The 14159-nt window shown below is 35.2% G+C and overlaps 1 protein-coding gene across 7 annotated transcripts in view; it reads right to left on the reverse strand.

Annotated features, from left to right (window-relative positions):
- The window catches only part of SLC35F5 (solute carrier family 35 member F5), a 47899-nt gene that overhangs the window by 1983 nt on the left and 31757 nt on the right, over positions 1 to 14159 (reverse strand). For 3 of the 7 annotated variants that reach the window (XM_081579261.1, XM_081579262.1, XM_081579259.1), the window contains 4 exons: positions 12941 to 13100; positions 8032 to 8122; positions 5210 to 5364; positions 4573 to 4659 (listed from right to left, as the gene is read on the reverse strand). In XM_081579261.1, the coding sequence (XP_081435387.1) occupies positions 4584 to 4659; positions 5210 to 5364; positions 8032 to 8122; positions 12941 to 13100 (482 nt within the window). In that variant the 3' untranslated portion in view covers positions 4573 to 4583. Of the gene's footprint in view, positions 1 to 3283; positions 4003 to 4572; positions 4660 to 5209; positions 5365 to 8031; positions 8123 to 12940; positions 13101 to 14159 lie in introns of those variants that run through there. The other 4 variants (XM_081579264.1, XM_081579260.1, XR_014079297.1 and 1 more) reach the window with 3 other exon arrangements.

Genomic DNA, 14159 nt, shown 5'->3' on the forward strand with positions numbered 1-14159 from the left:
AGTGGCTCAGTCGTGTCTGACCCCTAGCGTCCCAAAGGACTGCAGCCCACCAGGCTCCTCTGTCCATTGGGATTTTCCAGGCAAGAGTACTGGAGTGGGGTGCCGTTGCCTTCAAAAACTAAAAAAATGTACAACTAAAAATGTACTAAAATTGGTACAAAGTTTATAGAAAAAGGCAATTAGATACTCGGATGCCCTCCCCTCACTTTTTACAGCTAGTCAAGTGCCTCTTCTCTATCCCAGGAGAAGATCTGAGGTTAATTCTCTAAAAAGGGTAGGAAGAAAGGGTCCTGGACTAGTTAAATGCCAGGCACAATCTTACATGGTTCAGGAAAAATAACATTTATATGGTCATAACTTGGTAAACACTGATAACACATCTATCCAAACCACACGGTAACTATCCTGGATGATGAGGAGGAAGGAAGGATACAGGGTTGGAAGGCAGACAAGTGGAGTGGGAGGGGAGGAGGAGGAAGCTGAAAGTAACCTATCCTATAGTGCCAAAGTGGGAAAATCAACTGAAGATGCCTGAAACTGAGAAATCAAGAAACAGAAGTATAAGCATGGTACTTAGATGGAGAGGAAAATACAGAAAGAACCAATGAGGAGTTTAAAGGGACTCCTCAGAGTGGGAAAAAAAATGAGAGCAGTATAGGTAGGGCAGGAGACAGCTGCACTGAACAAGAAGTCTTCTGGAACTCTAACTCTTCACACTACTGCAGGTATAACCATCTTAAGAGTAAAAACTAGAATAAAAAGTGACCAATCAGGGGTTCCCTGGTGGTCCAGTGGTTATGAATCTGCCTGCCAATGCAGGGGACACAGGTTTGATCCCTGGTCTCGGAAGATCCCACACACCACAGAACAACTAAGCCCACGTGTCACAACTACTAAAGCCCGCAGGCCCGAGAGGCTGTGCTCCATAACAAGAGAAGCCACCACAACAAGAAGCCATGCATCGCAACTAGAGAGTAGCCCCAACTTGTGGCAACTAGAGAAAGTCCACACATAGCAGTGAAGATACAGCAGCCAAAACACAACAAAACGCTTTCTGTCATGTAAGAAATATAAAAGATACTATCTCTTAAAATTAAAAAAAAAAAAAGTTCTTGAAACATTATTAAGTGAAACGCATAGTCGGAGAATCAGGATATGTTGGATGTATCATGCCAGTTATGGTAAAAACATATACATAGAGAAAAGACTGGATATGCTTGGAAATCACTTATTTGGGTCAGGTACAATATTTCATGTGTTTTAAACTTACCAAGTATTTAATACTTCTAACAACTTTGTGAGGGAGGTTCTTCTGCAACCCCACTTCACAGAGAAGAAAACTGAGGCACAATGAGGTTATGAACCTTGCATAAAGTCACACAGCTAGTACACACAGAAGCTGGAATTGGATCCCAAGCAGTTTGACTCGAGTTGGACTTTCTTAGCCTCTCAGTTCAGTCGCTAAGTCGTGTCCGACTCTCTGCGACCCCATGAATTGCAGCACGCCAGGCCTCTCTGTCCATCACCAACTCCCGGAGTCTACCCAAACCCATGTCCATCGAGTCGGTGATGCCATCCAACCATCTCATCCTCTGTCGTCCCCTTCTCCTCCCGCCCCCAATCCTACCCAGCATTGGGGTCTTTTCCAATGAGTCAACTCTTCGCATGAGATGGCCAAAGTATTGGAGTTTCAGCTTCAACATCAGACCTTCCAATGAACACCCAGGATTGATCTCCTTTAGGATGGATTGATTGGATCTCCTTGCAGTCCAAGGGACTCTCAAGAGTCTTCTCCAACACCACAGTTCAAAAGGAGCAATGCTTCAGCGCTCAGCTTTCTTCACCGTCCAACTCTCACATCCATACATGACCACTGGAAAAACCATAGTCTTGACTAGACGGACTTTTGTTGGCAAAGTAATGTCTCTGCTTTTAAATATGCTAGCTAGGTTGGCCATAACCTTCCTTCCAAGGAGTAAGCGTCTTTTAATTTCACGGCTGCAATCAAAATCAGCAGTGATTCTGGAGCCCAAAAAAATAAAGTCTGACACTGTTTCCACTGTTTCCCCATCTATTTCCCATGAAGTGATGGGACCAGAATGCCACGATCTTAGTTTTCTGAACGTTGAGCTTTAAGCCAACTTTTTCATTCACCTCTTTCACCTTCATCAAGAGGCTCTTTAGTTCTTCTTCACTTTCTGCCACAAGGGTGGTGTCATCCGCATATCTGAGGTTATTGATATTTCTCCCGGCAATCTTGATTCCAGCTTGTGTTGCTTCCAGCCCAGCGTTTCTCATGATGTACTCTGCATATAAGTTAAATAAGCAGGGTGACAATACACAGCCTTGACGTACCGCTTTTCCTATTTGGAACCAGTCTGTTGTTCTATGTCCAGTTCTAACTGTTGCTTCCTGACCTGCATACAGGTTTCTCAAGAGACAGGTCAGATGGTCTGGTATTCCCATCTCTTTCAGAATTTTCCAGTTTATTGTGATCCACATAGCCAAAGGCTTTGGCATAGTCAATAAAGCAGAAATAGATGGTTTTCTGGAACTCTCTTGCTTTTTCAATGATCTAGCGGATGTTGGCAATTTGATCTCTGGTTCCTCTGCCTTTTCTAAAACCAGCTTGAACATCTGGAAGTTCACGGTTCACGTATTGCTGAAGCCTGGCTTGGAGAATTTTGAGCATTACTTTACTAGTATGTGAGATGAGTGCAATTGTGCAGTAGTTTGAGCATTCTTTAGCATTGCCTTTCTTTGGGATTGGAACGAAAACTGACCTTTTCCAGTCCTGTGGCCACTGCTGAGTTTTCCAAATTTGCTAGCATATCGAGTGCAGCCCTTTCACAGCATCACCTTTGAGGATCTGAAATAGCTCAACTGGAATTCCATCACCTCCAGTATCTTTGTTCGTAGTGATGCTTTCTAAGGCCCACTTCACTTCATATTCCAGGATGCCTGGCTCTAGGTGAGTGATCACACCATCGTGATTATCTGGGTCATGAAGATCTTTTTTGTACAGTTCTTCTGTGTATTCTTGCCACCTCTTCTTAATATCTTCTGCTTCTGTTAGGTCCATACCATTTCTGTCCTTTATCGAGCCTATCTTTGCATGAAATGTTCCTTTGGTATCTCTAATTTTCTTGAAGAGATCTCTAGTCTTTCCCAATCTGTTGTTTTCCTCTATTTCTTTGCACTGATCGCTGAGGAAGGCTTTCTTATCTCTCCTTGCTATTCTTTGGAACTCTGCATTCAGATGGGAATATCTTTCCTTTTCTCCTTTGCTTTTCACTTCTCTTCTCTTCCCAGCTATCTGTAAGGCTTCCTCAGACAGCCATTTTGCTTTTTTGTATTTCTTTTCCATGGGGATTTTCTTGATCGCTGTCTCCTGTACAATGTCACAAACCTCTGTCCATAGTTTATCAGGCACTCTGTCTATCAGGTCTAGTCCCTTAAATCTATTTGTCACTTCCACTGTATACTCATAAGGGATTTGATCTAGGTCATACCTGAATGGACTAGTGGTTTTCCCTACTTTCTTCAATTTAAGTCTGAATTTGGCAATAAGCAATTCATGATCTGAGCCACAGTCTGCTCCTGGTCTTGTTTTTGCTGACTGTATAGAGCTTCTGCATCTTTGGCTGCAAAGAATATAATCAATCTGATTTTGGTGTTGACCATCTGGTGATGTCCACGTGTAGAATCTTCTCTTGTGTTGTTGGAATAGGGTGTTTGCTATTACCAGTGCGTTCTCATGGCAAAACTCTATTAGCCTTTGCCCTGCTTCATTCTGTACTCCAAGGCCAAACTTGCCTGTTACGCCAGGTGTTTCTTGACTTCCTACTTTTGCATTCCAGTCCCCTATAATGAAAAGGACATCTTTTTTGGGTGTTAGTTCTACAAGGGCTTGTAGGTCTTCATAGAACCGTTCAACTTCAGCTTCTTCGGCATTACTGGTCGGGGCATAGACTTGAATTACCGTGATATTGAATGGTTTGCCTTGAAAACGAACAGAGATCATTCTATCGTTTTTGAGATTGCATCCAAGTACTGCATTTTGGACTCTTTTATTGACCATGATATCTACTCCATTTCTTCTAACGGACTCTTGCCCACAGTAAAGCTGTATCAACTCTCAAAACACTTAATTATAGGAAATCGATTCTGTATTTGAGCAATACAAGAATAAGAACCTGGGCTTCCCCAGTGGTTCAGTGGTAAAGAATCTGCCTGTCAATGCAGGGGACATGAGTTCAATTCCTGATCTGGGAAGATCCCATATGCTGTGGAGCAACTAAGCCTGTGTGCCACAACTATTGAGGCTGTGCTCCAGAGCTCAGGTGCTGCAACTAATGAGCCTATATGCTGCAACTACTGAAGCCTGTGTGCTCTAGAGCCTGTAAGCCACCGTGATGAGAAGCCTGTGTACTGCAACTAAGTAGCCCCCATTCACAACTAAAGAAAAGCCCGCACAGCAATGAAGACCCAGCACAGCCAAAAATAAAAATAAATAAAATTTTTAAAAGAATAAGAACCTTATTCAATACTAATGTCCACTAACATACAAACCTGGACTATAGCTAACTAGCTCCATTCTCCTGAGAAACACTGTGCATAGGAATGAGACTCTCACACTGTTCACTGTCTTCCGGAACCCTTAAAAAAAAAAAAAAAGACAATAGTTAGGAAAGCTTTAGACCTGAAAGGAACTTTTACAAATGATCTATTCCACTGGCCAATGCCTGAGGTCAGACCTAAGACTAGAGCAAGACTGCTCAATAAACTGTCCCAAGTTCTTTACAGAATGTAAGAAGTTCTTTACATTCTGTAATGTAATGTTTTAGAGAATATAAAATGCTTTCTCTCTTAAAATAAAAAATGAAAAAGAAAACGAGGCAACGTTACCATATTTTATTATGAATTTTGTTCACACCAATAAATGTTTTCTACATTTAAATTTGTTACAGTGAAACTGTAAGCACTTTGATTTCACCTGTGAATTAAAACATTTTTTAAAAACAGCAGTTTTGAAGAAACTATCTTATCACCCATAGAGCTGAACAAATTCTTTTACCTGGCATTGTACATATAATATTATAATCTTTTAAAAATTCTTCACAGACTCTCTAAAAGCTAGGTCAGCATGGTATGATTCCCAATTTACTTAGCAAACATTTTGAAAAATTTATATTGGAACTTAACCTACTTCTGAATTCGATGTTTTCTGCATATAAAGGCAAAAATTCTTCTGATTCCCACCATCACAGGATCCCAATTATTGTAATGGCACAGGAGAGTTGCAATAAAAAATGAAAAAAATACAGGGATAGCGCCTGCAAAAAATAACCAAGAAAACTGCACCTGAAAATAAGAGATAGGAAAAAAGAAAAAAAAAAGCCCACAATTATCATTAAGACAATTTTCCCTTAAACACAACTTTTCTATTTGTGATAACTTGGACAAATAAATTAAAACACCAAGAAAATAATACTAAGCACTGACAATATATTAAGAATGTTATTATTAAATATAAGGATTCAGGACTTCAACATACTCATCACTTGCTTCAATTACCAACAAAAATACTTCTTAGAAAATATCCTAAAGGAAAGGCAGGAAAGCATGCTTTTCAGTTATTAGGCAGAGTACATCAGAAATAGAATTACAAAATTTTAAGCATCTGTTTTACACATCACATTGCCCATTTGTTCTTTACTGATTACTGACGATTGTCAAGTTGATTCTTCCCCTCTAGATTCTGAAGTCATTTTTCAAAAATTCCCATTTATAAAACACTAAGTTATGCTATAGCTGTGATGTTGTGTTATGTCATGGGTCTTTTCTTACGACAGTACTGAAATCAGATGAAACTCTTAAGTGAAACTTTGGCAAACAATTTACTGATGAAATATAGCTTGCAAAGAAAAAGATTCCAAAGGAAATCATGACTAAGTAAAATAAAGACTATAAAGAGAAATACTTTTACTAGGAAATGTGAGCCAAAGGAGATAGGCAAAGCCTCAGTGGTGAGGAGCTCTCAGATTGCTAATCCTGACCCTCCAAACCATCATTTTACCTGGGTCATCAAGAAAATTGAAAATAATGAGATCCCATAAAGTTACCAAAAAAAAAAAAAAAAATTTCCTTTACCACCTGGATTCAACTTAGGATCAAAAACAACTGCCAAAAAAGCCTACACTGATTAATTATTGAGACTCAGCTGCAACACACTGGTTGTTTGCTTTCAAAATAATGATGAAAACAGTAACTCCTATGTTTAAAATAGGGAAGAAAAACTGCTTACACTTTCTAAGTATTAAAGAAATGAGGTTTAGAATCAAAGGCAAGACTCCCTCTTGTGGGAAACATATACTATTCCATTTCGTATTATCTTTAGTCAGAGTAAAGGAGTTTTCTGAAAATAATTATTTTTTTATTTATGAAGGACTCATAATGCATAACACAAGGAAAACCACTGACAAATTTCAACATGCACATTCTTCTCGTATGGTACACACACACAGGTTGAATCAGCCTAAGAACACCCACTCAGTACTAAAAAGCCTTCACACTGTTATCAAACTGTTGGTATAACATATACTTGGAATATTTGCAGGGTATTTAATAATCTAGAAAAACCATGATGAATTTAAATGACCCAAGAACAGAAAAAGTACAGCATAAAAAAACTTATGACTAACGAGAGTTAAAAACACAAATATAGTTGACAGAATGATATCATGACTATTCAACTAAAAAAATTCTACTTTATAACTGAAAAAACCAAACTTCATAAAGGTGGGTAAAACTCTAGATGACTTTTACAGGCAAACTTCACTTTTAACAATGCAGTTATTTTTATGTTGCCAAATAATAAAAAACTTCTAATTTGATTTCCAGCAAGCTATTAGGACACACTTTTTTTAAAAAAATGAAGACATTTATTAACAATGAAAACTGTCCAAGTGAACAAAAAAAGTCTAATTCCTGAATATATCTGAATACAAACCTGAATGCAATCAGGGATGCTTCCTATTATACCAAATAGCAGTAAGTTAAAAAAATATGTATCTTAAGCACAATAAATAAAGTTAATGAATGCAAAAATTTCAGAAACTATTGATATATATATATATATAAATACACTTGATTATTAGAATAAAACAAAAAAACCTAAGAAAGTAAGTTACTCTCATCATGTTTCTATTGCAGTTCTGGGACACACCCTGCTACTTTTTCCAGAAAGTATCTTCTGCCCTCAATTCCCATCAAAGGCCCAGCCTTCTCATCTAACTAAATGCCTGATGCGCAATCAAGAAATGACTGTCAGTGTGTTTTTCTAATCAATTATATATACATATATTTTCCCTTCTGTTTTGCCTCCATCTTAAAATATTTGAACAAATTACAGTATCATTTACTAAAATTAAATGTGTTATTACAGTTCTTCTTAAAAATTCAAAAATAAAATTAACCTTCAATTTTTATTTTTCAAATCTGCAAAAAAGCTGATTTTTCAAAATATCAGTATGGTAAAGTTCATTTACACAGCAGCTACCAAAATCCTCTGATAAGCAGCATTTCCCTAGTTTCACTAGTTTTGGTTGATATTCAAGATTATGACCTGAAGATGTGGAAAGGCCTGGATATTATATGATGTATGATTTTAGTGTTATATATATTTTATAATATTCACATTCTTTGAAAATCATGGTATACTTAGAATAATTAATTCTCAATTACAGAGATTCTCATTCCTAACCACAGCAAATAAATAATATACTGAACCAGAAAACAAAATTAAATAACAAAGCATTGTTTTTTAAATAAAAAACCAAATGTGACTAAATTACAAATATGACCATTTCTTTGGTACTTTTTAAATCTCTATGTAGTAAAACAGCTTGGAAGAGAAGGCACCAAGTATTATTCATGGTCATCTTTATAATTTAGTCATATCCCTTAACTTTCATTATTATCTCTGATTTAATAATATACTTAAAACATCTAGTAAATAGTTTGCCTTACCTTTTGCATACACATGTCAGCTATTATGGATAGAGGTATTGTAAGGCTTAGTGCAAGTGTGCCTATCAATGATGAGGTAAGAAAGCAGCCCCTAAAAAAAAAAGAAAGAAAGAAAACATACATTTCCATACCAAAAACACAAAAGAACCAACAAAAAACAGTGATCAAAAATTGTCTATCCTAGGGGGCCTTCCCTGACGGTCCAGTTTAAGACTTCAGTTTCCAATGCAGGGGGTGCAGGTTTGATTTCTGGTTGAGGAGCTAAGATCCCACATTCCTTGTGGCCAAAAATCCAAAACATAAAAAAGAAGCAATTTTGTGACAAATTCAATAAAGATTTTAAAAATGGTTCACATCCAAAAAATCATAAAAAATAAAAATTATCCTACCATATAGGCAAGGGAGATCAGGATAAAAGCTTAGGATGGACTAACATAATAAAAAACAAAGTTACTAAGATAATTCTTAAAATTCATCTTCAAATATTAAAAATCCAATATATAAATATACAAATTTTCAAAATATACTATTTTCTAAATCTGCTTACATATGATATTCAACTTTGGATGTATAACTTATATTAACATTTTTTATAAAACTGTCAGAAGAATTCTCAGTTTAGTGATAATGACACTTAGATAACACAGGAAACAGCTATAATAAAATTTCAGGACAATAACTCATAACACAGTTAAGAAAGTGATAACCAACAGGTGAGTCTGTCATTAAAACAAAAATATCTTGCCCTCATTAAAATTAAGTAGTCTTTAGATCTTTGTTGCTCTTTTGGTTTGGCTTAGTATCAGAAAAAAAGAATGGAGTATTTTTTAAGGATATTTCCTTGCTGTTTTTCATTTTTCTAGTAATTGATGTAACCAAAACATAAGCTCTTCATTTTATTTTCACATTGAATTATCAATGTTAGTATCAAATTCTGACATACCAGCTGCATATAATTTTATATAACTGAATAAAAAAATGAAGAAAAGCATTGTATTGAATAGATATTGAGTGTATAAAAATTAATTATAAAACTGTAATATATATAGTTAGGACTATAGAACTATGGAAATTATAGGTAAGTAAATTCTAGCTGTTAGGGTTAACAATATTGTCCTGAAATAAAAGAGACTAACTCTTGATAAAGTGTGTCACTTTAAGTGTTCAACAGAGGCTGGACAATTAGTTCTTATTGATGTGGTAAAGAGAATTTAAGGGATAGCCCACAATTCATAAGTTTCTCTGTGAAAAGAGTATTTGGGGATCAAATATTGGGTTTAAAAAATTATTATTGATCTTTTCTTTTTTTTTGGCCACACAACTTATAGCATCTTAGTTCCCTGACTGGAAACAAGGCTTGGGACTGGCAGTGAAAGCACTGAGTCCTAACCACCGTTAACACCAGGGAATTCCCTGAGTCGTTTGGTTTTTTTTTTAAATTATTTATTTATTTGGTTGTGTCAGGTCTTAGTTGTGGCATGTGGGATCTTTCTTTGTGGCTCAAAGGCTCTTCGTTGCGGCACGTGGGCTGCTCTTTAGATGTGGCATGTGGGGTTAGTTGCCCCATAAGATTTGAGATCTTAGTTCCCTGACCAGGGATCCTAAACTCGCACTGCCTGCATTGGAAGGTAGATTCTTAACTGTTGGACCACCAGGGAAGTCCTGGGTTTTGAAAATACATTTGTTCTTGGAGAGTCATAATGCAAAGTAACATCAGACCGAGTCTGAGATAAAGTATTAAAAAACCCATTTGACTTATACCAGGTTTCCCAATTTAGCTGATGGCTGAATTCATTTGATCTATTATCCATTCAGTACACTTCAGGAAATGCTGAGACAGAGGACTAGGTGGATAACCTCACATCTACAGTAGCAGTACAGTGTATGGAGTTAATGGTGCACTTGAAAAAAATTTTTGAAATAAACAATGAGTGACAAGTACACATCTCTAATTTCCAAAAAAATTTACAACTACACTTTTAAATCTTTAGTATGCTACTCAGTACATGATTATATATGCTAAAGTTAGTTGTCTATTTATAGTTAACATATGATAATCTTGCCTTCCTAAAAAAAGAAATCATCATACATGTAGATTATGACTTCTGATTTAATTATTTTTAAGATATAAAAATGATATAAAACATATAGATATGCTTCTTATAATTGTTTTGAGTTACAATGACACCTAGAATTTAAGGGACATGAAATTTGTTTCATTACAGATTAACTTACTGCTATTGAGTTGTTACTAAAAGTACCCTTAAGTGCTTGAGTATAGAAGTATATCTGAAAAATAAAACTTTTTTGAGGTCCTGAAAAATCCAGCCCAGGTAGCTTTGATCATAATATATGACTTTGAGTGTCCAGTTTTTTCAACAACAAAGATTCATATACACAGTTGGGAATATAAACTGTGTTCTTCCTGTGGAGAATATTTTGTAACTCTCTATCAGAATCAGAAGTCCATGTGTTTGATTCAGTTTTTTCATTATTTATCCTATAGAATAATTACATATATATGCAAAAACATAAATGAGGATGCTTAATACCATATTACTTTCAAAGCAAAAGACTACAAACAAAAACATCTCTCAAGAAGGAACTGGTAAAACACATTATGTTCTATGCATTATGTTACATAATGGATTGGAGCATAACAGATTAGAATACTACAAAGGCTTTAAAAAAATGAATCTAGTGGCTGATATGTAAGGATTTACAACAATTTGTGGGAACAAAGAAAAGTATAGAATGATATCCATAGTTTGCATGTTAAAAATAAAACAAATTGGAAGGGGGAGGATCAAGAGATTGATACACACTTGTGTATGTACAGATAATTTTGTATTGTGCAAGGCTAAGAAATTAACAGTGGTTGCCTTTGAGAAAAAGAAATGAAAATTTGGGGTAGAACGGAGAGATTATCTTTTCATTATAATCCATTTTGTACATTTTTTAAAATGTATTACTCTCTTAAATTTTAAAAAAGTTAAATATAAAAAAGGATACTTCAAAACATGTTATTTTATTATTTAAGAGTAAAATTTTCTAAGGGTGCAAACTTAGAATGTTCACATAAGAGAGCTTACACATGTCACAACTCGTATTTATTCATCCTCAAAGCCTACATTAAAATCTGCTGGCATAATGAAACTCTATTCTATATATTTATTAAAAATAAAGCTCTCAATAAAGAATGAGTATTTTAACATTTGAAAGTGTCATTGTCCATGTTTACTATAAGTCTTAATGTAATATGAACCATACTAAACCTTTCTCTAGTCTAATATCCAAATTCTTAAAAATTATTTCTTTCAAATAAGAACTCTTTGCTTTGAAATTTTCTAATTTAAACTAAACTTAAAATAGTACAGAATATAAACTTCTATTAAAATACAGTGAGTGCATAATCATTTAAAGCATAGGGTTCACTGAGTTGAACCCTCTCAAACAGCCATCAAAAATGGTTGAAGATCAACAATTCCTTATGGTTCAATTAAGTACACTCAAAACATCACCAGTAAGTAGTTTCATCAGCCCAGAACCAAGAGTGGAAAGAGGCAAAAGAAATGATAAAACAAAAAAAGTGATGGGATAAAAGAACAAGACATACGGTCCATATTAATACATTAAAAAAGTAAGTCCTTCCTTTTGGTTAAAAAAAAAAATGAGCACCTAAAATAATTTGCACAAAATAAGGAAATAGATTTTGATACCAAAAGGTTTTATATCAACAAAGGAATTTAAGATAATTACATACATTGTGTACGTGTGTGTTACTCAGTCTAACAACCTCATGCTCAGTCTTGGCAACCCCATGGACTATGTCCTGCCAGGCTGCTTTGTCCCTGGAATTCTCCAGGCAAGAATACTGGAGTGGGTAGCCACTCTCTTCTCCAGGGGATCTTCCTGACCCTGGAATTGAACTCAGGTCTCCTGCACTGCAGACAGATTCTTTACTGTTTGAGCTACCAGGAAAACCCAACTACATGAATTACTACAATATAAACTAAACCTTCAAGTACTACATAAAAGGGAGTGAGAGTGGAGGACATCAAGGAAAGAGATACTTCCTTAATTGGAGAGGGGAGAGAAGTGCAGGCAGAGCATTAAGCAAGACTTCATGGAAAAGGCTATTTTTGTTGCAGTCTTTTGCAAGGGAAAACTAATCAGTAGTTTTAAATGGTATGTAATAAAACTGATTCAGGAGCTTAAGTACAATTTGTGTTTCTAAGTTTCTATTAGATGGAAATAGAACTAAGTGTTAAGCTCTATATTTGAAGGTTTTCTTAAATGCTATATATGATATTGTCTTCAAACTATTTTAAGATTATTATCACATATCAACATAGTTGATATTACATCACAGTATGTTAAAATCTCAAATTAATCAAACCCTAAAGCTTCGGGTTTATATATCTGCCTCACTCATATGAAAAGTCCTGAGAATAAACAAAAGTCTGAACAATCAAACAGACATTCCAAAGACTCCTGAATAAGCAAAGTTCCCAGAGTCTCACTTAGAACTCATGTATGCATACCTGGGATACACATCTCCTAAGTGTGAGTGTCCATTAGAAAATGATGCCTTTAATCTGCATAACACTCTACTTTATAAAACAGTTCTATAAATATAGGTCATTCATATTCATCTAATCGTTCAACAAAGATTTATGAACTTTCTCTATATGCAAGCCACTTCTCTATGCAATGGGAACACAGAAATTAAAAAAAAAACAAAAACAGTTCCTGCTCTAATGAAGTTACTGTATTAAGTTGTAAGTGTATAGGGTGAGAAAGTGCATAGGAAGAGCCACCAGAAGACAGAAGAAATAGAAATGCTTAAACTAGCTGAAAGTCAATAAATTCATAATTAACAAATCACAGGGTAATAAACAGTACATACCACAACCACAGGAACTCTGAGAGCACTGTTCCAATAAGGCCATTAATGACAATGCACATTAACACTACTTTATTGGGGAACTCAAAGTCCTCAAATCCAGTATAATGAAGTAAAAAGAAACCTGGCCATAAGAGCAGCAGATTAAAGAGACCTACAAAACCTAAACACATTATAAAAGAGACAAAAGTTAGTAACTGTGATTTATTTCAATCTTTCAAAATTGCAACTCTACAATCATAAAACATTAGGTTTCCCACAATAAGCTTCATTAGGTTTCCTTATCTGAAATTTCTGTTACTTTTGTTTTTAAGTAAGTCCTGTGGAGAGATGAACACAAGAAAAAACTTTAAGCGACTGGGGATCACAGAGTCTTCAAGGTTCAACTATCCCTATTGCATAGAGAAACTACTGAAGAAAAAACATTTACAACGATTCAAAAAGATTGGCTGTCAACCTTAGATTATGATAATATAGTGTCCTAGAACTTAAAAGGAATAACTCATGCATATGTGTGTGTGCATGTGTTCAGCGTAAATTATTACAAGGAACTACACTGTTTACTCTCTGATTCAATCTGTATTTATGTTTAAAGCACCCATGCTATGCTAGGGATAATGGAGGAAGGTTCCAAATAAAGATAAAATTGTTGTTTCCTGCCTTCCTAGAGCTCATAAGCTAGTCTGTGAGATTACACACAAACACAAATAGCTATGTAAGTATGAACTAAGCATGGACTATATGTAAAGGAAGGCTATAACATTTAGTGGTTAAGTGCATGCTCTGCAGTCTGACTGCCCCGGGATCCAATCCCACTCTACCATTCACTAGTACTGTAATTTTTAGGCAAACTTTAAGCAACTTGCTAACCTCTTGCAAACCTCGGTTTTCCAATCTATAAGTATAAAATAATATTTAATTAGATTACTAGGAAGATTAGACAAAAATACAACACAGTACATGGTATGAGTAAACAGTTAACAAACGTTAACTATTATTTTAAATATAGAAATGTGAGCTTATATATGACTACACACATGAAAATGTAAAGACACAAATGTTACAATTTTATACTAGTTTTTATTGGACTTTCTATACAGTTTAACATCACAATTTCACTGTGAGATCCAAAGGTAATTATAGAGCTTTCCTAAAAGAAAATTAAATTACAGTAGATACATATTTTATATTTGCTGCTAAATAATAAACTTGTATTTAGGAT

Source organism: Giraffa tippelskirchi, chromosome 3 (genome assembly GCF_054371585.1).
Source record: "Giraffa tippelskirchi isolate mGirTip1 chromosome 3, T2T-mGirTip1v1.2.pri, whole genome shotgun sequence".
Lineage (NCBI taxonomy): Eukaryota > Metazoa > Chordata > Mammalia > Artiodactyla > Giraffidae > Giraffa > Giraffa tippelskirchi.